At 44.9% G+C, this 25063-nt stretch overlaps 3 protein-coding genes across 13 annotated transcripts in view; 1 reads left to right on the top strand and 2 right to left on the bottom strand.

The window, feature by feature from the left end:
* Positions 1-141: 141 nt before the first annotated feature.
* On the top strand, positions 142-1759 carry LOC138186258 (protein C1orf43 homolog). Its single transcript, XM_069125916.1, has 5 exons — positions 142-300; positions 510-666; positions 734-953; positions 1059-1333; positions 1419-1759. The coding sequence occupies exons 1-4, from the start codon at positions 142-144 to the stop codon at positions 1249-1251; spliced, it is 729 nt and encodes a 242-aa protein (XP_068982017.1). The 3' UTR covers positions 1252-1333; positions 1419-1759.
* LOC138186251 (focadhesin) lies at positions 574-6301 on the bottom strand. Of its 2 annotated transcripts, none has more exons than XM_069125901.1 (10): positions 6174-6301; positions 5718-5970; positions 5556-5624; positions 5285-5439; positions 4998-5195; positions 4431-4879; positions 2150-4334; positions 1752-2067; positions 1406-1602; positions 574-1114 (listed from the first exon to the last, which is right to left on the bottom strand). In XM_069125901.1, exons 2-9 carry the CDS (start codon positions 5772-5774, stop codon positions 1450-1452), a joined length of 3582 nt encoding a protein of 1193 aa, XP_068982002.1. In that variant the 5' UTR covers positions 5775-5970; positions 6174-6301; the 3' UTR covers positions 574-1114; positions 1406-1449. The 2 variants fall into 2 exon arrangements, with proteins under 2 accessions (XP_068982002.1, XP_068982003.1); XM_069125902.1 differs by having other exon boundaries at positions 5718-5957; positions 6092-6228.
* A 1445-nt stretch (positions 6302-7746) lies between these two features.
* Positions 7747-25063, bottom strand: part of LOC138186249 (zinc finger protein 608) — a 31273-nt gene continuing 13956 nt past the window's right edge. For 8 of the 10 annotated variants that reach the window (XM_069125887.1, XM_069125888.1, XM_069125892.1 and 5 more), the window contains 4 exons: positions 17459-21132; positions 14898-15021; positions 11707-14841; positions 7747-10199 (listed from right to left, as the gene is read on the bottom strand). In XM_069125887.1, coding sequence (XP_068981988.1) covers positions 10129-10199; positions 11707-14841; positions 14898-15021; positions 17459-20146 — 6018 coding nt within the window. In that variant the 5' untranslated portion in view covers positions 20147-21132 and the 3' untranslated portion in view covers positions 7747-10128. Of the gene's footprint in view, positions 10200-11706; positions 14842-14897; positions 15022-17458; positions 21133-23201; positions 23456-25063 lie in introns of those variants that run through there. The other 2 variants (XM_069125895.1, XM_069125893.1) reach the window with 2 other exon arrangements.

Here is a 25063-nt window from a genome sequence, read left to right as displayed (position 1 = left end):
AAATTATAATAAATTTTATTTTTTCTATAATTATATTTGTTCCCCAATCTAAAAATTAGAGGTATAGGAGATGTAAAATCAAAATATAAAACGCGTGCGCATAAGAGTTAACATTTTTATACAAGTGCGAATGGGAAAAACATGACGGAAGAACTTTCCGGTGTGACAATCGTTATTTTTATTGCGGCTGGAGTACTAACAATATTATTACTGTTTATATTTGCAAAACGACAAATTATGAGATTTGCTTTACGATCACGCCGTGGTCCTCATATCCCTATCGGGCACGATGCACGAAAGGTACGAGAAATTGTAGAGGTTAAGTTTATTTACATCTACAAATATGTATATCCGTTACATTTACATTGAAAATTAATGCTTGTTTTTAGTTAAAAACAAAACATTTTAATTATGCTATACAATTATTTACTATTTTGAATACATGTGTCTATTTGTACATATATATATATATATACATATCAAAATACAGTACATTTTTAATCTTTTAGTCACTGAAAAAGGAGATTGAAAGACGAATAGAAGTAATACCAAGAATTCAATACGAGCCACAACTTATTAGCGATCCAAGATTTATTTTAACTCCTCGAGGACAGGTTTCACCTCATTACTACAGATTAAAAGCTGTAGATGATGTTAAGACCTTGGGTATAATTATATTTATTATGGTAAACAGACTCTTTATGTTCAAACTAATTTTCAATCTCTTTTGTAGAAGCTGAAATTACTAAATATGATAATTGCTTAAAAAGACATCCATCTGAAAATTTACGGGCATATTTACTTGCCATATTGGCAACGCCATTAAATGGAAGTGGACAACGATTAATTCATCAGTTCTGCGATTTATATGAACATGCACGACACGATCCAACTGAATTTGGTGATGAGGAATATCAAGTATATACCCGTTTATTCCTGAAGTTAATGGACGCGTAAGTATGATTCTTTTAAATTATGGAGTGTAAATTTAAAGTTTGTAGTAAGTTGTACTATAATATAATGAGACAAAAACATGGTGTCCTTAAATGTTCCCATAGGGCTCGTTTATTAAAATCATATCCAAGCAGTAGGAAATCTAGTCCAAGTCGCACACCTATAAAAAAAAACATTGAAACGAAACGGAATATATTAGAACCCAAGATGAAACTACTGGAAGATCAAACATTGACTGGATCACGTCCGAATACATTAACCGTGATGATGTTGGATAATAGCGAAACATCTGTTTAGCATTATGAAAGTCGTCACATACAACACATGTGACGATATGTTTGTTCAGAATTGTCAGTCTCTACATCATATGGGATTGCAAGTAAGTGAAATACATTTTGAACTTTTGTTTTAATGGTATTTCACAAATAAGTTGCTCCTTTTAATTTCATACCTTAAATTTGCAGTAACGGATACGTTTTTTGTTCCAACTTGCGGTTAAATATCGATGTCCGTCTTAATCGATAAATATTTACTCCATACATTTTTATAATATGAATTATGTCTTAAAGAAATTAATGCCCGATGAAACGTGTATTTATATGTATTAGAAATATGATTTGTTCTCATATAATTTAACCATTCCATCATCTGAAAGAGGTATATAATATCTTTAATAGACTGTTGATTCTAGAATAACTATATAACTTCTAATGAAGAAAAAAAATATTAAATTGTTAAATTATCATTCGGACGCTAGTTGGATGGTTTTGTATAGAAATAAAAGTAATCGTGAGTACCTGTGGAATTGCATGTTTCCAATTCTCTCTATCGGAAAGAAGTGTTAGAGCTTGAGGAAATAATTTTATTCTGACATTTTGCGATTTAATCACTAGATCTCGTTTCATTAACATGGAGTCTATGCCAGACAAGCTTATCACAGAGATAAATAAAACACTACAATAGAATTGTATTTTGTCATTATGATTTTGTGATGAGTCCATTAAAAATCCTTGAACCTGTGTCATAAGTTCCAGAATCCAATTTGAACTGGATCTTTCGAATTGCATATTGGCTTGTACTTTTTGTACAATTTCGAAAAAATATGTTTGCACACTTTAATAAAAAATATTAAGACGCGTATTTATTCATATGTTTGATGTATCAGTAAAATTACAATAATGACCAAGAATGTTACCTTGACGTAGAAGCGAAAGTTTCACCGATGATCTCGTTCAACCACTTTAAGGAGGTTTCGGAATTAGACTTTTTTAAAGACAATTCGGCTCTAATCGCGATCGCATTCTTTAATTTACTGGCCATTGTTTCCCACCACACCTTAGGAGATGTAGTTCTTTCTAAATGCTCCATTGGTAATTCCAAAGCTGCCGTGAAATAAGGGTAGAAACGGTCGCACGTTAAATCTATTTTGTCCAAAAGTTCTTCCAGTATGGTAGAAAGCAGTGTAGAGTTAGCATGGCATATTTCTGGATTTCTTAATGCCTGAGCATATGAATACATGATGCAATGAAACGATTGTATCGAATCTTCGTTCATCCTTTTAATTGCACATTCTAAAGTAGTTTCTAAGAACCGTTTGATGATATTTGGTTGTACAGCTTGACACAAGTACTCGAGATTTGAATACAATATCGGGTGTTCATTGTCTTTCCAAATGAATTCTTCTGCATCGTTTACAGATTTATACGTCAATAGATAATCTTCTATAAAAGATTTAGCAGATAAAGATACCGTCGCATGATGACACGCAATAGAAAGAGTATATTGCTTTGCTTCGGCTGATAGGTGAAAAGTATCCTTCAAAAAACTCCAATTTATATTGGGTAATGGTTTCGGATATTTATGAGCGAATATTCGTAGGCATTCCGTAACGATACAATGATTATTCGAATCAAACTTATTAGTTTTCCTCAAATATTCACCGACCGCTCTGATTACGCTTTTGTCTGGTAAATATTTAAAATTTTGCGGCTCCCCTTGAGGCCAGTCGTACATGCCGGATCGGAAGCTATTTACTTCTTCTATCACGAAGGAAATTAAAAGGTTCCCGGCTGCTGACAAAGTCATTTTATTTATATTTTGAAGCATTTGGATCCAACAAACACCAGGTATATACGGAAGCACGTCTTCTGGCTTTTTTACCGTGTCGGTTGGAATTTTCGCATACGTAGCTGGTAGTACGAGATTATATCTAAATTCTACTGGTAATGTTTTCAAGGATAATTGTTCGAGACGGTACGAAGCTAGAGCTTTAAGCGCAGCTTTGATTACCTTTACATCACTACATGTCGTGTATTTCCACAACTTCGATACGATATCGTCGATCAATTGATGGTCGTGTTCTTCAAGGCATTGAGAAGAAGGTGCATAGAATGCAACATCAGCAAGTAGTTCGCACAAGCTTTCTAAAACAATGGATCGCTTCTCTTTTTCCATTTTTGGAGATAGCACTCTCCATGTCGAACAAATGTCTACTACGGATGCTTTGTAAAGAGCAGAAATACATCCAAGCGCGAGCGCACTTGCGGTTCCGCCGTTCATACCCGTCGAACGATTTAATATCTGCAGTATCAATGGTACCAATTTTTCCCCATGTTCAGGATAATTTTCACAAATATGTTTCATAGCTCTTGCACAAGTTGCATCCGAATACCAGGAAAGATCGCTTTCCATTACTTTGGTTATTGCAGCAAAAAGAAATCTGTAACATCTCGGTTCTTTTTTCAATGCTTTCAAATATAATTCGATTATAAAATATTTCAGTTGCTTGTCACCGTTTAATAACCCGTTCAAGGTATGATTAACGATTGGGACATTTTCTTTCGTAATCATAAGCTCAGGCATTACCAGTAACAAACATTTTGATTCTATACTGCTTTTACATTTGGTTAATTTATGCAATACCAATGAGAGCACGTGCGATCCAAAATTTGTTCTTTCTCTACTAACATCAACGAGTATATTACAACACAGTTGAACTATTTGTGGCTCGTTTGACTGTAGAAGGAGACCAGATATCAATAGTTTACATTTGTCTTTTAAGTAAGTTGGTACGCATGATATGTTGTTCAGCCATGATAGAATATCATTTTGGTTCCAGATACTCAAGCAATGCACTAGCTCCGTGTAGAATTGAATGTATGGGTCGGAATGAGTAAACACTGTAAAAAGTTTATTTGAGAATATCGTTTCATTGTTGCACGTTAATTTCGTTCTTGTAAACATCTCGCTGGCTAAATCTTTCGCCATCTCCAGTGCCTCAGAACACAATACGGATGGATATGCAATCCATTTTACAATAGATGCTATCAAAGTGTAGAAGAATACATCATTGTAAGACATTTTCTTTGTTATCATCGTACCTATAATGTGATAAATTTATCGTAACAAGCAATTTCGAAAAATCGGTAAAAATCGAAAATTCTTATAAATAGTGGAAAATACCGGAAAATACTTACATATTTGTAAAGTAGTATACAAATAAATAGCTGGACATAAAGTAATTACTTCTGCCATTAATGTTAGCACAAGATTCCCAATATAGCTATCACAGTGGTCTATGATAAACAATATAACATGAAAATTTGGTGTTGGATCAGAACCTTGCTGTAGTAATTGTATAACTAAGGACACAATCATCGGCATCAGAGCTGTACAATATTCTCTATTTCCTTCTGATGCAGCTTTTTCTGCAAGCTCTAAGATTCTATAGTTTGTATTCATACAAGAATGAATTTCCGCTGTGCACATCCAAAGTAAAACTTCTGTCTGCACATAAGTACTGTGTCTCAATCTAATTAACAATTGCCAAATTTGTTGCATACAGTAATCCATCGAATCTGATGAAGGATTGCATAAAACATACAAAAATACAGGTCGTAACATTTTCACGCCATTTTCTCTAATTCTGAAATTTGGAAAAATTGCATATACATACATGCATATATAGATATAAGAGCATGCATAATTATAGATGTATATGATGTATGTATATATAACATTTGTATATACATTTTTATACATACCGAGCATCCTGATGATTCAGAATAAATGTCATCTGACTCAATATAGTTTGCCAGCTATGTTTATCTTGAGTTAAAATGGTTATAAAAGGGTGTTGTGGCGTATGTAATGTAAACGGATATATATTTTCTTTTTCTGTATCGCGTTTTAAATCTAATATTAGTAAATGGCTTATGGTTGTAGTAGCAACCATATAATTTCTAAAACGTGTGACATATTATAGAACGATATTAAGGAACAGTAAAGATGCATAAAGAATATCTTTCATGGATCGAATGAATTTCTGTACTTTATAGAAGAGATACTCGAGATGAAAGTAGCTAAAGCCTCGTTAATGTCCCATAATCCATTTTCAACCAGAGCAGTTAGGGCTTGACAGGCGGATATGCTGAGTGTGACATTTGTACTATCTCGTTTTGTTAATAACAACTTAAACTCGGGTATCTGTATAAATTGATGAACGGAATGAACAGAATTAGATTAATATTTCCTCTCTGATTAACGCAAAAGTAAAAACGATATATTGGATCATATAGTAATTGAACGAATACGTGTTTTACCTTGGAAATATGGTCCGTTTGTCGATCGCATTTCTTTTTCTTAATGGATTCGAAGAGTTTCGACGTTGCCTGTGTAGAAAAATACATAATACAGTTGGAATAGAATACCAGGTGAAAAATATAAACGTTTAATTGCGATACATGAAAAAGGGAGTAACTCACGTGCGATATTAATACAGGATTCGTCGATTCTAATTTATATTCTATTTCATCCATCATGCAGACGTAATATTCCAATAATTGTCCTATATATTAATTGTCATTCGGTTCAGTCAGTATTCCGGTACTCTCTATCACGGTAATGCGTAGATGAAATAAAACTTGGGCCGTGAGTGTACGAAGCGAAATATTTAGGTTATAAAACATAACCTTGTGCGTGCATCGTTAAAAATATATTGAGATCTGTAACGGTACACTGTTAATATACACTGTTCATCGTTCATCGTAAAAATTATGAAAATAAGAGTAACGTATTTGTACGAAGAATATAGTATATGTATAGGTTTATCGAGAGAAATGGAAAAAGTAATGATTACTTTTGTGTTACATGAAGGATGATAAATACGAAACTAAAGTGTCATAAACCCATGAACGTATTCCCTTTTACCGCTAATTCACACTAATTCTCAAATAATGTTAAACGTTATATTACAATTTTGTTTGACAATGCGTGAGTAAACGTAAATAGATAAAATTGTAAACATACCATTTGGCAGGAAGATATACCGCAATAATTCATATATGAATACTGACAGGATAGAACGAAAGAAGGAGGAAAGAAAATTTTACGAAAAGTCGGTTGAGTCGATAACACGAGGGAACTTTGAAAAGACGCGAACTCGTTAAAGGACGATAGTGTACCGATCGAGGATACTGTATAATAGTAAGATTTTTCAATATATTTATTCGTATGGACAAGTTGGAGCATAGTGCACAATATAATTAATATATAGTAGTCTGAGGAAGGGGTCAGATTACATTCTGGAGTTTGAACACAATATCTTACAATTTAACGACAAGATGCCTGCGTTTTTGTATTTGCTTCTGTACGTAATGTTACTCGTATATTCATATATTCGAAGTGTATAATATATAAAGCGTAACGACTCACTATTTTTATCATTCTAAAAAAATGGAGACAAGAATACGGGTCCTTGTTTATTACGTTACGTTAATATGTCAGTCCATCTTATGTTGTCATTTAATTTATTCGTTTGAGGATTTTCGCAATGGATTATGCAACATCGTGGCAAATACGTAGTACTCGCTAGAATATAACCTTAGTCGGAGATTGTCTCCAATTATTAATTACAACGTTTGTATCTCGTTTGCGTTGAGAGGAAGTATCAACAAGTTCGACATCGATCGGCGCAGTGCCGATCTTTACGCGGGAGATCGAAACGATAACCGATCGAACGTAGGAAGGAGCCGGTTTCAACGAAAACAGGAGAAAAGTTTAAAACGTAATCGTTGAGCGTAATACGTGGTAAATTTATTGCCTGCAAAATGGGGGTTTTTCGTCAGTACGGTTCGAACGGACAACGTAAGAAACGTGTTGCACGAGGAATTTGCGATACGCGAACGTGTATAGTGTATTCGACCATTGGAGACAGCTCCTTTTTTCGCGCAATTAGCGATTAACAATCTATATTAAATTTTCGTTTAAAAGCAAATACACTTTACAGCCTATACAATTCATACAAGTTGATTTTTCATCCCTCTTTTGTTCTCTTAGTATTTTTCTTTTCTTTTTTTTCACTTTTTTCCATTTAATCGTTTTCTTTAATATCCTCTACTCGAATTTAAATTTGTGGAGAGCGCAGGGCAGGTCCAGGTACTTAGGCTATCTGTATATTTTCATAAAAATTCGTCAAGATCTTCGGCTTTTCCTTACTATGATTCGCGTATCGTTCTTCTCTGTTTTTTTCTTTTTATTTTTTATAAAAATCACAGCACAGCACCAGCATTTTTACTTTAAAGCCCGCCCGATTCTCCTTCGAACGCGTCTCATTAAAACTGAGACGATTCCCCGCGCGTTTCTTCGCCGTTCTCACTCTCCTTCTCTCTTCCTCTTTCATTCATTCACGCACACACACGCAGACAATACTTTCTCTCTCGATCTCTTTCTCCCTTACGTATTCCGCTAAATGAATATCGCCGTTGTTATGTTCGAATGAAAAAAAAACACGCCTTATTCTCTTTTCTTTTATTTGGCATTTGCAACACTACGTACGGCACGATCAAACTAATTTCGAATCCTTGGCAACGAGATTTACCAATCGTCTGTACAACGTTCTTATTTTTTTTTTATCGACGGTATAATAATAAAGTAATAGAACCGATAATTATTAATGAATAATTGTAATAAAAGGTACAATGATAATCGTTACTGCACTAATGTTAGGTGGTAGCCGCCGGGAGATTATACGTGTACGTATCACTGGGTGCATATGTACGCGTATATATATACTATACATACCTAATAGTTTTTTCCCGTTAATTAGTCTTATACGTTTTGCTCGCTTGTTCTGTCTTTCCCCCCCTTTCTCTCTCTCTTTCTCTCTTCCTTCACACGCGCACTCTTGTGTCCATATACATATCACACACGCACGCACACTCATGTTCTCGGTCTATTGTACTCACGCAACGTTAACTACATTATTTTTAGTAAACAAATAGCATTCTAGCAAATTCAATGTACAATCACTTATCGTCACGTTATCGTTATTTAGAATTATCGTGATTTATTATACGCTTATACTTCCCATCCGACACGTATTTCGTTCGTATTTATTTGATATCGTATAATCAACGTCCACGCACATTCTACTTGGTATGTAGGTAATCAAATCGTCTAAAAAACGTGTCGTTCGTGAATCACGTAATTTCTCTAGAAAAATGTCGAGTCTGTTGTTCAGCAATCTTTTTTCCTTTTTACAATAAAATACAACGATCTACAATTTCACCATTATAGACAAAGTTCTCAGTCGAACATTCGCACGTACGCGTTATACACAACGAGTTACGGAAAATATGCGACGCACATAACGTGCATAAGCACGCGCAGTAAAGTTTCCGCTTTTCACTCTCGCACATTCGCATCTCTACGTTACTAAGTGCAATAAAAATGTTGCCTGAACGTGAATCGACGCAGTTCGAGGCACACAGTCTCTTACATCGGAGAAAAATCGGGCAATTGGTTCGCGGTACGGCCGTAGTAACTTCCATCGTCTTTCCTATGCGTAAGATGCCCAATGACTCTACGACAGTCCTCGGTCCTCGGTCTAACACAATGGAGTCTCATTAGGCGCACGCTTGCCTCGTGTCCTTTCTCTCCTCTCTCTACTTTCCTCGTACTTTTCCTCTTATTACTTGTCGGCTTTCGCAGGCAACGATTCCTCACTATTTTGGGATCGCCGAATTTCGTTAAGCATTTCCAGTAAGCAGGTACAATGCTGCGTCGAACCGTTTCGAGCCATTCTTTTCATACGTGACACCTGTTCCTTGCGGGCAAACAGCATCCGAAGTCTCGTTTATGAGTTGGTCGCACGAATACTGCTCTTATTCCCATACGTTGTTTCGCAATGCCTGCGTCACTATCGTTTTCATCGTCGCCGTCGCCGTTAACAGCATCCAAGAAAAGATTAATAGGTAAGAAGCTCGTATAAAAATCTAGAAAATGTTTGTTTTTCGTTTGAACTGGAAGATCAATGGTACGTGAATTGGGACTTCTTCATCGCGTTCGTTTCAACGATATCTTGGAGGAAGAATTTTATTAAAATTTGGAATAAATTGTGCGTAGAGTTTATGCTGAATCGATTCGTTTTCTCCACGCAATGTTCAATTTTTGGCATTTTTCTTGTACGAAAAGTCCCAAAAACATAAGGTGCGTACGATAGGACGCTGAAATCTCAGTCGTAAATCCGTCGTTTCTCGGTATTCGATCGATTCTGAAACCAGTTGGTACACCCAGCAATGGACTCGATGGATCGCGTTTGGGTCGACGCGTCATAGTACGTACGGATGATTTTTTCCTTGGAAATGGAACGGCGACACAATTCGGAAGGCAGGCGCGCTTTTTCACAGAAGCAACAAAGACAACAGAGACAAAGACAAGGCTTGTGAGCAGTGTGTGTCGTCAGCATTGCCGTCGGCTTTACCGTCAACATCAGTGTCAGCGGTATCAGTAGCAACCATACACGATGACCGGATGATCGTCGCGAGTCCAGATGATTCTCGACGAAGGTGTTAAATGGTGAACGATAACGATGACATCGGCCTTAACAGGCAGATGCGCTGCTGCTGCTGCTGTTGACGAGTTGACAAACAGATCGAGAGTTGGTAGATTCTCCGATGGAGTATCTCTCTGGTCGCGTTAACGAAGAAGAGGTAGCAGAGCCGAATTAGCGGTATTGCTGGGACGATCCTAAGGTTGCCTGCCAGCGGTAGCAGAGTGCGGATGTCCTGCGGCGGTTGCGCCGCTAACCGGCGGTGGATGATGAGACGTGTGGTGAGTTTGTGCGGAGGTGGGTCCGGTTGTTCCGGCTGCTAGTACGGGACCGGGGGCCGCGGGTCACTTGGGCGGGAATGGCGAGATCACCGATGCGGCTACCGCGGCGGCCTGCTGACTCGCCAGCATCGCCGCTGCAACACACACACACACATAGATACCGAGGCTCGTTAATTTATTTTTTCTCTTTCTCGAAAAACGTCTTTCGTCGTTCGTCGACCGACCGATCGACCGATCGTCGACCATCGACCGTCCAACTAACCGTAACTTATCGAACAGAATCATGTAAAATTCTCTGCCGAATCGAATCCACTCTCGCCGCCGGTTTACGATTTCCGAAAGGAAAACGTTTCTTTTCCTTTTTCTTAATTTTTTTCATTTCGCGTTTTTATCTTATTCATGACGCGCATTCCACGATCCTCCGACCGGAGACCGACGACGACGACGAAATTCTCCGATAGCCTTTCGCGCTGCTGCTGTTCCTTCGTTCGTTTCGGCCACAAGTTTTCAGTGATTTCGCATCACTCCGCAGCCCAAGTATAGCGAGCGAACGATCACCGAAGTCAAATTAGGTTGGAAAAGTGATATCGGAGGCCGAGGAATACACAGAACATCATACGTCGAAACTACTTGCCGGGGCAGGAGAGCGTAAGCGGGAGTAAGGATGAGAACGAGGAACATACGAGCAGCCAAAGAAGATATAACAGGGTTGAATAGCGCGTTTGTCTTTGTCGGTACGCTTAACGAAATTGATGCGCGTCTCTCAATCGTTTTCGCGATATTCGCGATATACAAATTCCGAGAAAAGTGTGCGGGTGGGGTAGGTTGTAACAAGTTTTGTGTAACTTTATAAAAGTATACGAAGAAATAGACAGAGAGGGAGAAAGAGAGAGAGAAAGAGAGAGACAGAGAGAGAGAGAGAGGCAGAAGGCGCAAAGGGAAAAATAAGAAACAACCGCGATAATAATTAAAACACGGTCGCTTGTTCTATTCGTCGTCCACGGGCGTTTGTCACAAGTCAAAATAGTATTTCCAAAAAGCGAAAAGAAATCGCTTTGTGTCCGAAATTCAAAGAGTTTAATATCCGATCATCGCCAATAATAGATTTTCGCAACGGGTCACATGCCCGCGCCAATACGACGATCGCGGTCAATGATTATCACAGTATGAACTATACATTCGTAACTGCGCCTCCCAAGCGTCTCCTGACTGAACTCTTTAATCAAACGCTCTTAACGTATATTTAATACAAGCACAAGTCGCAGTAAAAAACATTCGTTCGTCTAGTACCCGGCCGTGTTCTCGGTGAACAACACGACGCGTCGCGATTATCGTGCTATTCACGTACGAATCGATCGAGTTACCCATACGCGTGTTTCATAACGAATAGCTAGGTACTAAGCGTATCGGTTCGCGAGACTCGTGCCCCGATCTACGAACAGCGAGGGGGTAGCGACACGAGTCTCTCGAACATATCGGAGAGGACAACGTTCCGTTATCTAAAGAAGGAAGAACGAGGATCGAAGATCGGGACGGGATCGTGGTTGTGGCGACGATCTTGGTCGTAGTCGACAGCGGCGGCGACAGTGGTCGGTTCGGCTCGAACCGCGACTTATTGTCAGGGTCTGACGAGAGGCTTACCTCCGTAAGGGGCGGGATATTGTCCGGTCAATAGGGGATAGCCTAGGCCAACGTGCGTGTGATGATGCGTATGCACGTGCCGCTGGGGCGGGGGTGATCTATTGTCCTTGGTCAATGTTCCGGTACCAGCGTCGACCGGTGGCGGTTGTTGCTGCTGAGACTGTTGCCCTCCCGATTGACTTTGTTGCTTCGTTTGAGCTTGCTGGGCTTGCGATTGCGGTGGACCTGGTCCGGCGACCGAGCTAGGCGGTCCGCTCGGTGGTCGCGAAGGCGTCGGACCCGCTGACGAAGGACTGGCAGAAGCCGCGGACGTTTTCGGGGTAGGCGATTTGAGCGCACGCTCCTGAAGCTCGTGTATCTTGTGCGCCGAATAATACTGATTGGCATGGTGTTGAAGCAGATCGAGGGCTTTGCCGCCGGGCGGTCTACTGAGATCCTCCGGTGCGTGATACCTCGGTAGTTGATGAAGATACGGGTTGCCGGAATACGGTCCGGGAACCAGCATCGGGCTGAGCCCGCGATACATCGGATGACCAGGGTCAAATGGCAACGCGCTGTAGTGTTGCGGTTGCATGTAACCCGGATGAATGTAGGCATACTGCGACGTGGGCGGTGGCGGTGGTCCTTGCGTTTCCATTGTTGGCTTCACGCCCTCCTGCTTGTTCTTCGAATCGTCGTTCTTTCCCAAGTCTTGCGGCTTCTCCTGCTTCGGTTGATGCTTTGGACTCGGAGGAGGTGGTTTCGCCTGTTGACTCTGCTTGCTCGCCTCCTCCTTTCGCCTTTGGTCGCCCGGATACAGGTAATACCTTCGATCATCCTGTATCGGTGCTGACGGTGGCGGTGGAGGTGCCGCCCTCTGACTCTGTCCACCATGGTACACGTGATACGGGCTCATTTGACTCTTCATCTCGATACTCTCCTTCAATATTTGATGATTCTCGTGCTGCTTGTCCTTCAAGCTAGGCTGCTGCTGCTGCTGTTGCTGCGTCTGCGGCTCCTGCTTGATCTTTGCCTTCTGTTCGTGCATCTCTTGCTCCTGCGCCTGCTGTTGTTGCTGCTGCTGTTGTTGCTGTTGCTGCGATACTGGCTGCGGTGGCTGATACGGATAACCGGGAGGCATGTAACCGCCATAGCCACCGTAATAGTGCGGCTGTTGCTGTGGTTGCGGTACTGATTGACTCAATTCCTTCTTCTCCTTCTCCGCTACAACACTCTGTAGGCTAGCCAGCGTCGGCATCTGCGGTATGTTGAGCGGCTTCATTTCTTGCTTGGGAGTCAGATCGCTTGGTTTTTGATCGACCGGCTTGCTCTCGGGTACACTCGGGACGAGGTAAGGCGGTTGGCCGTAGTACGGGTACATGTTGAAATGAGGCGGTAGATGCGCGCTGGCGGCCGCTTTTCCGTCCTTCTCCTGACTCTGTTTCGACTTGTCGGCCGGCTCCGCCTCGAGCACCGGTGCCGCGTCATCGGAAATGTCCGAGTAGGCCGGACTCTGAACGTCTTCTCGCGCTGCGTCGACAATCGGTGCTTCCAACGGTGACGGATGAGGGCTACCGCCCGGCGACTTTCTCGACTTTTTCTTGTATCCCTGAGGTTTCGACGACGTCCTCGGGTCTTTGTTTTTATCCTGGTCGGGCATCAGAGCTGCGGTAGGTTTAACTTTGAATTGTGGCATTTTCGCGTGCAACGACACGCTCTGGTAGGGCTGCAAATGTGGTTGCACACCCTGTCCAGGGTGACCAGTCTGCGAAGGAGGGGTCGCCTGTAAGCCCGTCGCTTGCTGCGATACTTGGCTGGACAAGCTTTGAAGTGCCGGATGCTGGCTCGCGATACCCTGCAACCCGCCCGACTGCGACGGTTGTTGTTGTTGCAAACCAGCTTGCTGCACCACGTGAGCTTGCGTCGGCTGACCTAATTGCGCCGATAGCGAATGCTGCACGGACAGCTGGTGAGCGGTCGACAGCTGTTGCTGCTGCTGCTGTTGTATAGACGATTGCAATTGTTGACTGGATTGAAGCTGTTGCTGCTGCGGTGGAGGTAGTGGTCCTGGTTGACCGGGCTGCAACGATTGTTGACTTTGCTGTAAAAGGGGATTCTGTTGCTGCGAATGCTGTGACATTTGGGACGGCTGGGGCGGCTGAGGAATATTTAACGGAGCCGGAATGTTTGCGCTCGGGTGCGGCGAGGGTACCGATCTCGGCGACTGACTAGCTCGAGGACTCGGACTTTGAGGCGAGTTCGAACTGCCCAGCTGGTTCGACTGCTGCTGCTGTTGTTGCGCGGACTGTTGCTGTTGCCTCGCCGAAGTGGGTATCGTGGACGACGGTGCGGGCAGATCCTCCTGTCCGAATCTCAGCACACCCGGCTTCACAATGCTTTTACTGCTTTCCGAGGATAGCACGGACGTGGGCGGAGGTTCTATACTTGGAGAAGCAACGCGTGGGGGAGGTGGTGGTGTTTCCGGTGGTAAACCGGTCGTAGGAGGGCTGGCCGGTCGGAGTGGTGTTCCTTCGGGCTTGTCCGCCGGCGACTTGACCGGCGTCGCCGGACTCGGTGCCTCGATATTGCTCTCGTCGTTCTCGGACATACTGGTGATACCCTCCTTGGTGTCGTCGTCGTCCGCCGAGCCATGCGCGTGACTCTGGTGATACTTGAGCCCGTTTATGTGTTTGTACTTTTTGTTACAGTTCGGTTCCGGGCATTCGAGCAACACTGGACTAGCCGGTGGCGAACCGCTCGGCGGTGTGGGTGGTGGAGCACGCCTCTTATTTTTATCTTCTTCCTCGGGACCTCGGGATTTCCTCTTGGCCGCTGGATCCGGTCGAGGCGGAACAAAGGCCGCCGGACTCGGGCTCGCTGCTGGCGAACCTTGCGCACCACGGCGTCCCTTCGCGCCACCATTTCGCAATTTACTGTGTACCGAACTCCTCGTTTCCGTGAAATTACTCAAGTCGTTGCCTGGAGTCGCGTTCGCGGCGGCTCTCCCCCTCTTGCCTCGACCCTTCGGTGTCCTTGCATCGAGATCGCTGGTCGGAGAGTCGCAGAACCTCGGTGGTGCCCAATCATGACGAGTGCAATCTAACAAGGTACCAACGTACGTTTTCCCCCGCCATGTTACGTTCACCACCAGCACACCTGCAACGCAAATCAGTCGAATTCTCGTCCAATTTTGAAACGAGCGAAAAATTTACCTCCTTCCGTTTCGTGCCAGACTATCCCTTCGAGAGTCACCGACGTCCCAGGCTCGCAAGGTCCCAGACATTCCGGTTCGGTGATGGTCCCCACGCTGGTACCGACACACACATCGGACATGTCCTGCAACGCAACATCCTTCTTTACTCGTAGGTACATCGTTCGTCACACGCAAATTTCGTGGCTGACACGTTTTACAATTATAGCCCACCTCCGCTCTACCCACCCGCTGTTCTATAATTCGATTTAATTAATAGTCGACTATTTTGACGCGCGAATGAATCTAGAAACACGATGATCGTAAACGATCGTAGACATCGTCGGGAATGTCATTGCGAGTGTTACTAGTTTCTACCCGAACGGACGTTCGTTTCCAAACGTTCCGGGAAAAAGCACAGGAGATGCTTTCTTCGAGCCAGAGAAGAAAGAGAAACAGAGAAAACAAAGAAGACAGCGGAATTCCGTTCCATGAGTTGTTACGATAGACACAAGGGGACCGGTTGAACCTGATTCTATTGAAATTTCTTCGGACGTACATCCCGTTATCCCTTCCCCCCTTGGCCGCCATTTCTGCTTCTTTTCGATCTCACTTTTACTAACGAGAGAGGGAGGAGTAAAGAATAGAACGGAAGAGAGCAGAGGACGATTTCGCAAAGTGCGAGTACAAATTACTCTGTTTGCCGCATACACGGCTGGACTATACGTGCAATCGCAGCTCCTGAGACGTAAGTATTACGCGTGTCTGTTTATATATGTACTCCAGCTGATAACCATGTCTCGTCCGAGCTGCCTTGTCACGCGACGCATTTTGTATCGCATAATGTTCATTACGATAACAATAATTTACGCGAGCTGCACTTTCCTCGATCAATCGATTACTCTCGATCGGCTTCCCTTCAATCACGGTCGATCACACGCGCGCCATCTACACCGACGGCAAATATCTTCCACACTGAGAAATTAGGAACACCTAGAGACGCTATCGAATCTTTCGATCGTTGGTTAAGTAACGACCGATAGGAATTCGCATTTGACGAACCTTACGACCATCCAATGACACTTACACACTCTCTCTCTCTCTTTTTCTCTTCTGTACCCATCATTCTACTCTTCGTTCTATGTGCCCGTTCATTCATCTGACCGTCTGTCTGGTCGTTAACCCACCTACTCTATCTCGACTAACGCGTATATTGTTTTCTCTGGTATATGCTTCGTAACAGCCTGATCGTTGCTTGTCCGTATGAGACGATACACGGAAGCATACCGCGTGTACTTTCCCGCTGGAACAGCTAATCGACCTACAGGAAAGTTTCAGGCTTTACAATCGGTACTTTTGACGCGATGGAGACGACCGAATGGCAAAGTATGGAAATATTAACAACGTTGGCTCGCGCTATAAAGGTTACCGCTTTCGTAAGATCGTGGTTCCCTCCTGGCGGGAAAACAACATTCTACAGTGATGTTTGCGTTTAACGCGAAAATACGATCTCTGTTCTTCCTACTACTGTGTTCTGGTTCGCGCGGTTTCGACAATCATGGTCGTAAGGGAAACGAAGCGAAACAATCTTGGCCGGACCACTGCTCGAGTTTTTTTACCTCTGACATCTCTCGCTCCCCTCTCTCTTTCTCTCAATTGATCGAATGTTTAACACCCGTTTAGATTGACCGGACGTTCTACTATACGACCATACACGTACTTACATCTCAAAACATCGATGCATACTGTAATATTGATTTACACGTACGGCTTTCGCGCCATCTGTCAGCACGTTACGGCGAGTTTCGCGTACAACGAGAACACGTTCCTCGCGAATCAACGATTACTTTTTCCCGATCCACTCGGGCAGGTTTAAGCGTCACGGATTAAACCGAGAGGAGAGTTCTGCTCAACGTTTTCGATCACAGATCGACTTCCAGTCGGAAAACAAGGTTGTCGGATATCGCGAGACATTTTTCCGAACAGAAGGAATCGGATCGATCGGTAAGCGATTAGAAGAACGAAAACGAGAAAAGCAATTCGAACGAACGGATTGCGTTGTTTCGTTGTCACTCGTATTTGTCCTCCCCTCTCTCTTTGTATACATATATACATAAATATATATTCGTTCGCGTACTCTCGGGGATGGCGACCGCAGAGTATTGATTTCACCCCTTTTGCGTACCCCTAGCCGTTTCCGTTCCCCAATCGAACAGTTCCTAATCATCGAACCGAGATACGAAATCGCGATGCGCGTCGCGCTCTTGCTGATACCCACTGTCAGCGCGAGCAACATCGGTCTGAAGATGAGAAAAACCTAACGCTCTGAAAGTTTGGAGAAGGTTTGAAAATGTTTGCAATGTTTCTGTCGACGGAGGACAAGGTGGATAACGCGAAGGGAATCAAACTTGAGATAAGAGAGTAAAAGATAGGGGTAGGAGAGAGAAAAAGAGAGAGAGAGAGAAAGAAAAAGAGAGAGGAGAGGCGAGGAGAAAAGATCGGACGAACAAGCGCGCAAGTGCACGCGGGTGCACTTGCGTGCTCGTTGAGAACTCGCAAGGAATTTGTCGCGAAGGGGGTTACCTTTGGTTCGGAAGCGGAAGTCTTCAGTTTCTTCGGAGGTGGAGGACTGGCCGCGGTATCCATGGCGTCGTCGGGCGTCGTAGTGATCGGAGGTCCGGTACCGGGTACCGTAGCGAGTTTGGTCTGTTCGGGTTTGGCAGCCGGACCGGCGGCCGTCGCACTGGCCGGACTCGGGGGTGGACACGGCGCCGCAGCGGAGCTGGTCGGTTGACCAGGCCCCTGGGACACCGAAAATCCCGTTCGCGAACTCGGCGGCGGTCCCTGATTTTGCTGAGGGGCGGTCGCGGCTGCCGGCGGTCCCTGAGATTGCGCGACCGCGCCAGCCCCGGCACCGGCTCCAACCCCGACGACACCGGCGCCCAACCCTGGTCCAGGTCCTGGACCCGGCCCCGGCCCGTTCGATGTCTGACCCTGTCCGCCGCCGCCACCGCCGCCGCCACTGCTACCACCGCCAACGCTGCCTCCGCTGGATCCGCCACTGCCACTGCCGCTGCCGCCAACACCCCCAAGTCTTGCGGTTCCGTTCATCTCCGATTTGCTCTGTTGATTGACTGTGTGATTAGTTTGTGGCTTCTCGTGCTTGTCCCGTGCTTTGTCTCGACGATGTCCGCTCGATCCTCTTTTTGACCCGGTGGCCGAAGAAGATGCGCTTCCAGTTCCACCGGCGGAACCTCCGGAATGACTCGTTTTCGATTTGTTCGACGAAGACGACGACGACGAAGACGACGAGGACGAGGACGAGGACGACGACGATGACGATGACGACGACGACTGACCACCGGTACTACTGCCACCACCGACACCTCCACTACCGCCGGTACCTCCGCCGCCGGATCCGGGCCCGGCGACGGTACCAGTTCCGCCGACACCGACGCCACAGCCGCCGGCACTACCGCCACCGACACCGGTACCGTTGCCGCTACCAGCACCGCCACCGCCGCTACAACCACCACCACCACCACCACCACTACTGCCACCGACACCGACACCTCCACTACCGCCAGCACCGGTTCCGGTTCCTCCGGTTCCACCCGCGGCGCAGTCCGAGTTTTGAACGTTCTGAGCGACGATTGAAGTCGAGCCGATCGACGATGAGGAACTCGTGCCCCCCGACCGATCGGACACCGACGAACCACTCGAGGACAGGGAACCGGCACCCCCGTTCCCGCTATCCTGCGACGATATCGTTCCATTTATTTCATTCGACTTGACGATCTCGTGTTTCGCCTCACTGCTCTTCGTACCCGGTTTCGTACGTTTGATCTTCATTTTCAGTCCTTTGTCGACGGTGGCCGAGTGTTCAACGGCCATTTTGCCTGAATTACCAGAATTTCCGTGCGCTGCGTTAACGCTACCTACCACCAAGGCGTTACTCTGTTTTGAAGCGGTGCCCGCGACGATCGCCGGGCAACCGTTCGCGTTCCCGGTACCGTTGCTACCGACGCTATTCACGATACTTGCGTTCCCGTTAGCGGGACTGTTCGATCGTCCGGTCGAGTTTAACACGCAAGATGAGGACACAGACGACAAGGTGGACGACGATACGGTCGATGAGGATAAACAAGAGGATGACGACGACGACGACGACGATAATGACGAAGATAACGACGAAGAAGAAGAGACGGAAGAAGTCGAAGAAGAAGACGACGACGACGACGACGACGAGTTTGACGATTGACCACAACCGTTCGGACTTGCTGTCGTAGCTACGATCAAGTTTGACGAGCTCAAACCGTTCGCTGTGCTTTGCAGTTGATGATGATGATGATGATGATGATGATTCGTGGTATTCGATGCCGATGCTGCCGAGGCAGGCGTAGAAGCCATGCCTGTCCCTGAGCTCAATTTCTCGTCCCTCGTCTTCTCAATGTCCGCATCAAGGTCGATTATCAAATCTCCTATTCCGATGTCCCATTCGTTGTCGTCGTATTCGAAGTTATTGGTCGCATTCGTCGCGGCCGGATCCAGCTCATCGGTGTTTGCAGCCACCGTGCTTGCTTTAGACTCGCGCTGTTGTCCCGATGACGACGACGACGACGACGACGACGATCTCTCTCGACCTTGATGGTGATGATGGTGATGATGATGGTGATGATGGTGATGATGATGGTGATGTCGGTGCTCCCGATGATCTCTTCCTGCTAGCCCGCGTTCCCGTTTTCTCGACGAGTGTTCACCACCGCCTCCGCCTCCTCCTCCCCCTCCTCCTCCTCCCCCTCCGACGTTGCCACCAACGATATGTCCGCCGTTGTGTTTGCCACCGCCGATGCTGTTAGCACCGTTGCCACCGTTGTGCTGCCCGTTGTTGTTGTTCCCGCACTCGATCGCACAACAGCTTTTCCCGTGGCTGTTGTCCACGTGGCACCCACAACCGTTGACACTACCGTTATCGAGGCTGTTGCTACGATGATTAAAGTGGATGCCGTTGTTGTTGATATTGTTGTTGTTGTTGTTGCGGCTGTTATTATTTTTGACGATACTGTTATTGTTGTTGCCGCCACCGTTGTTGTTACCGTGGTGACTGTTTTTGATAACGTGATTGCCGTTATTCCCGCCGCTGTTGTTGTTGTTATTGTTGACGTTGCCGACACCGTAATTTACGCTGTTGCCACCACCACCACCGATAAACGGAGATGGTCCTTTGCGGTTTACGTTAGGGAGGCGACCGCCTAGTGGCGTGGTCGCCATGCCCTTTGAAACGTTACCCCGGTGCCCGCCAGCCTGATCACCAACTGCCCGCCTGTTCTCACCGATTCCAAACAATGGCACCACGCGCAACACGCGTCAATTTTACCCCGACCACCGCCCGCAAGACGCGCCACGTTCATCGAACACATCACTTACCGTCTCGCGGCTGCCCTCCACACACCGATATTACCGATTCTTTCGATATATCCGCCTCCCGATCTCTTCGCCGTTCTCTCTTTCTCTCTTATATTTCTCACGCTCTCTCTTGCTTTCTATTTCTCTCTCTTTCTCTCTGATTCTCTAGCTTCGCGACCGGTGCAATTTCCTCTCTACCTCTTTTTTTTTGTTTGCTCTATGACGCTGCTACGATACCTCGTTTACCGATTTTTACCAATTCGCGCGATCTCGTCATGGGAGGCGGCCCAACCTTTCTTCTCTTTTTCTCCTTGCGTTATCCCCTCCTTTCCTTTTGCCCCCTTCTTCGGCCGAGCCTTCTATCTTTGATTCCTCTTTTTCTTCCCCTCCTCCTTCGACCCGTTATCAGTGCACCGTATTCCCTTATCGTTGATCCCTTCTCTCCAGCCACCACCACCACCACCACCACCACCTCCTCCTCTTCTTCTTCTTCCTCCTCCGTATTTTTCTTCTCTTTCTCCGTTGTTTCAAAGACACGGGTTGTTCCGGTACGAATTGCTCTTCACTGTTCTTTGATGTATCGTATCCCGGTGTCCGATGTTCGTCGTTGTCGTCGTCGTCGTCTATCGGTGTTTTTACGTCCCTTTATCTCGCATGTCGCGTCGAACGATCGCTCGTCTCCTTTATGTTTCCGCGTGGTATTTTTCTATAAAATCGATCCCGCTCAATTAGACACTCCGCACAAATCTTCCTTTGATCCTTTTACGAAGAGCGAATTCCGACCGTGATTTCTCTTTCCAACTCGCCGCTAAAACGGTGATCGTACTTCCATCGTTTGCCAAAATTTCGATCTGTAATAAAAAAACAAATACGATTCTTTGAAGCGTGTACTGGCCACGGTGCGTAGATATATCCGTTCCTTTCACGATTTCCTCGCTCGCTGCGCGTCTATTTATCGCTCTCTTTCAACGTATCCTTCGCGAACGAACCGTTTGGGAAATCGCCAATTGACCGGTGTTCGACGGACCGTTCTTCTCGCGTCGATACACCGGTAAAAGTTCATGAAAACGCGGACAATACGAATCGACGCGTGTCGCGTCGGAAACGCGATAGGATGAGTGAAAGGAGATGGATTGGAGAAAGGAAAAGAGAAAGAAGGCGACGTGCAAAGTAACTTTCCTACTCGTCATCGTTACCACGGTTCTTATCGACTCGTTGTCAACGACGTCGGAGCGCGTTCCGTACTTCCGATCGTCCTTCCATGCCCGCAAATTGATATTCCCACTTAGAGAGGAATTCGTGTCAGGGAACGATTAATTTTACCGGCGGCATTTGGCGCCGATCCAATCACCATCCTCGGCCCCTTGCCTCCCTCTCTCTCTCTCTCTTTCTCTCTCTCTTTCGGTCAATGTTGGAGACGATTAACCGCATGAGAATCACCGAGGTATTTGCAAACCCCTATCTTCTCCCCACGTTACGCGTCCTCTACTTTCTCCTTTTCCACGCCAATCAGTCGGCATTCGCGGAAACTACAAGGATCGTAATCGCGAAGCGGAAAAATCTCGGAAGGACAACGACGAGCCGACGCTGATACGTGAAAGATCGATCGTGATAATCGATTCGCGCTGATACGCAATCGGCGTATTTTTTGATAATTTAGAGAGATCGATGATAGAGAGACGCGCAGCCAGGCGAACTAAATCTACAAAGTACATATACGCGCAACGTCTATATATCTGACAGATGTTCGGTTAGATTTTTCATGGGATGGATACTGTATGGCTTTAGACAGGAAAACTGCAGTGACGAAGAAAAACGCATGTCACGGGTACCGCTGGAGAAAAGGAATCAAAGTTTTTCAAGTTGGAAACAAAGCACGATCGTGCGTCGAACGTTCTCATTCGCAACGCTCGAGTAAGCCGTTACTCGACGATTTCCAACGTCGAGTTTGAGCGTCGAAGCGTCGATGAACGCGTTTCCTTGGTCGTTCATTCGTTACTTCCGTTTCGATTGCTCTGGTCTTCCGCTCCTTACCGCTCCCATTTCCCCCAAACTAGCAATAAGTAGTACGAACCCCACCAGAACGATCCTTCGTTCCTGCTAGTTCGATTGTTCCCCAATCGCCTCGTCTCTATCCAACCACTGCCAGCGATTCTTCTCTACCGTCGGACAACGACAACGACGTCCATTCTTGTAACAGACAGAACGAATCGCGGGCTGGTTCTCATCGAGTACGAGCAACAGAGCCGATGGATCGTTCTCGTGCGCGTGTCGTGTAGCTTCCCCGTAAAAAGCGTACAAATTCGTTTATTTACGATTTCAACGAACGTTTCCTCGTACTTCGAGTCGAAGAACCGTGTAATCTCGCGAATGAGAAATCTTCGTTCGTGTATTCGTCGTATCGTTTCGTCGCACGAAATCATCTCTTAACGATGTCGTTCCTCTTTTTCTGCTAATTTGCTCGTTTTAAGATGTTCCTTCTAACGAAGACGAAGTCACGAAATTCGTTCAATTCCATTGATCTGGTCGGTCAATGATCCGCTGGTAAGTTTCCGCGATAAAGCTACGCGATTCGAGATAACGATTCGCGATATCTACCAGGTAAAGGCATAAAACGCGATATGAAACGCGACGGTCGTTGGCAGCAAATTGGAACGATCAATTACGACAGCGCACGGCGATCTATTAAATTGCTCGTCGCGCGTATCGTTTTGTTAGCTGATCGTCACGTTTCTTAAATCTGCTGTCGTCTAAACCATGTACCATAACGTACGGGTAAATCGAATTGTACAAAGCCTTCGAAACTGTTATCCTGGTTTCTAAAAAATGCTAACGGCATTGCTATCACCATTCGTAATTATAGTCGATAGATGATACATTTGTCACAACACTCTTTGGCGAAACGATAAGTAAATACTACTACCAGGCCCGTCTGTCTTCCGTTCGAAGGAAACCATCCGACGACGAAATTCGTAGTCGGAATGGCAACGACAACAGCCATTTCCACCGGATCCCTTTCTCTTCGTACTTCGACTCGCCACGAAACCGCCTAATAACTTTCCTATTCGATTCTTCGACGAGTAGAGCAACGACAACGACAATTTCGATCGAACGATCATCGTCGTCGACGTATCCTTCGACTGCTTCGGCTCTGACCGTCTGCCTCTCACTGAATCGACTGCTTCCCCTTCCCAATCGTACACCTCTATGCACGCCACTACAGGCATCGCTACCACCATTGCCGCCGCCGCCACCACCACCACCTCCACCGTTGCCACCACCACCACTAATGCCGCCGCAGCTATCCAATAATACCACTATTCCAATAACTTGTCACAAATTATTACTACTATTAGGTTTTCTATCATACTCGGTCGACCGATCGATTTTATCGAATTTTCTATACTTATCGTGCATTCTATATTTACGCCTATTCTCCGGTTTCTCGTTTTCCTTTTTCTTTCCCACTATTCATTGCTTCTACGTTTTCCTGCGTCTTTAACATCTTTCAGGCTACTTTTAATTATATATATAGAAGAAAGCCTACCTTACCGATTACAGTGGTTTTCAAATATGTTATTAAGATCAACATTCTGAATTACATTTTTCTATGCTTATAACCGTCGCTCGGCTTTAGTTCCCCACTATTTATCATGCCGTGGATTAGATTTGGATTAGCTGTACGTACGGACATGCATAATGATATTATAGATGTATTCGTACCACGATGCGTTCATGCGTCTCGCGCTTCAATCTGTAACTACAGGGAGATAAGAAAGGAATTTATCTTAGCTTAGCTATGCACATATAATATCATCGTATTCGTGTATAAAGCTAATTCAAGCCTAATCCACGCTTAGATAAAAAATAGCAAAAGATATTTTTATGAATATCTCGGAAAGTAAAGCCGAGTGACGGTTATATGGCCACTAACAACATATCTGAAGATCATTGAAATCGATGAGGTGGACGCTCTTCTATACATATAATTACCGAAGAAACTTCCTAGAAACGTCGCGATATACGTACAGAAGTGATATACTTTTTTGTATCCTTGGACATTGAAAATGCAGATTAAAAATCAAAGAGATTGTAAATACGTTTCTTTCCTCTACTCTTAATTATGCAACGATACTACCAGCAACCAGTGCTCTGTGTTCGTTCGTCCATGTAAATTTTGGAAACACAAGGTCGTGACGATTTTTTTACGACGAAGCGAGTCGATGACCGTAACAACAATAGCAACAACAGTAGCAGCGCCCAGTATACTTGAATATAGGATGAGCGAGACAAACACACCTGAGTGGCATCTTGTAATCGGTTAGAAGGGAACTTTGAAAGAGAGAGATCACTGCGCTTGCGTAATAAACCAGTTCCACGACATTATACCACTACATAAGTATGTGATTTGTCAATGATGAGAAATGTGATTTCTACAAAATATGTTTGTCTCGTGAAACATTCTAAAAGCAACCAAACACGAAATTAGACCTTGATCTATTACGACATATTGATCAAACTTCTTTTACGGGTGTAGGATTATGAGTGTCGAGTTTATAAACAAACAGAGCGTCGAGTAAAATAAATTACATCAGTAATGACGATATATTTGAAACTTGTATTCTGTTTTATATTCTCCGTCTCGCAAGGTCAATTTCACAGATAACCATCGCTACGAATAACGAAGAACGAAAAAGTGCGAAAAGATAGACGGGGAAGCAGGAGCAAGAGGAAAGAAAAAAGAGAAGGAGGAAGATACGGCATAGAACAATGGCGTAGAAC

Source organism: Bombus flavifrons, chromosome 13, assembly GCF_040668555.2.
Source record: "Bombus flavifrons isolate JBK064 chromosome 13, iyBomFlav1_principal, whole genome shotgun sequence".
Classification (NCBI taxonomy): Eukaryota; Metazoa; Arthropoda; class Insecta; order Hymenoptera; family Apidae; genus Bombus; species Bombus flavifrons.
The sequence above is the reverse complement of the archived record's forward strand: the minus strand, read 5'-3'. Positions and strand labels throughout refer to the sequence as shown.

Excerpts from the sequence above, each read along its gene's own strand:
- LOC138186258 (XM_069125916.1), top strand. The coding sequence starts at position 142 with ATGACGGAAGAACTTTCCGGTGTGACAATCGTTATTTTTATTGCGGCT. Across the intron at positions 667-733 it reads AGATGATGTTAAGACCTTGG|AAGCTGAAATTACTAAATAT; the intron begins GTATAATTATAT and ends TCTCTTTTGTAG. Across the intron at positions 954-1,058 it reads TTCCTGAAGTTAATGGACGC|GGCTCGTTTATTAAAATCAT; the intron begins GTAAGTATGATT and ends ATGTTCCCATAG.
- LOC138186251 (XM_069125901.1), bottom strand. The coding sequence starts at position 5,774 with ATGATGGATGAAATAGAATATAAATTAGAATCGACGAATCCTGTATTA. Across the intron at positions 4,880-4,997 it reads CTGAATCATCAGGATGCTCG|AATTAGAGAAAATGGCGTGA; the intron begins GTATGTATAAAA and ends TCCAAATTTCAG. Across the intron at positions 1,603-1,751 it reads GGAAACATGCAATTCCACAG|ATGATGGAATGGTTAAATTA; the intron begins GTACTCACGATT and ends TACCTCTTTCAG.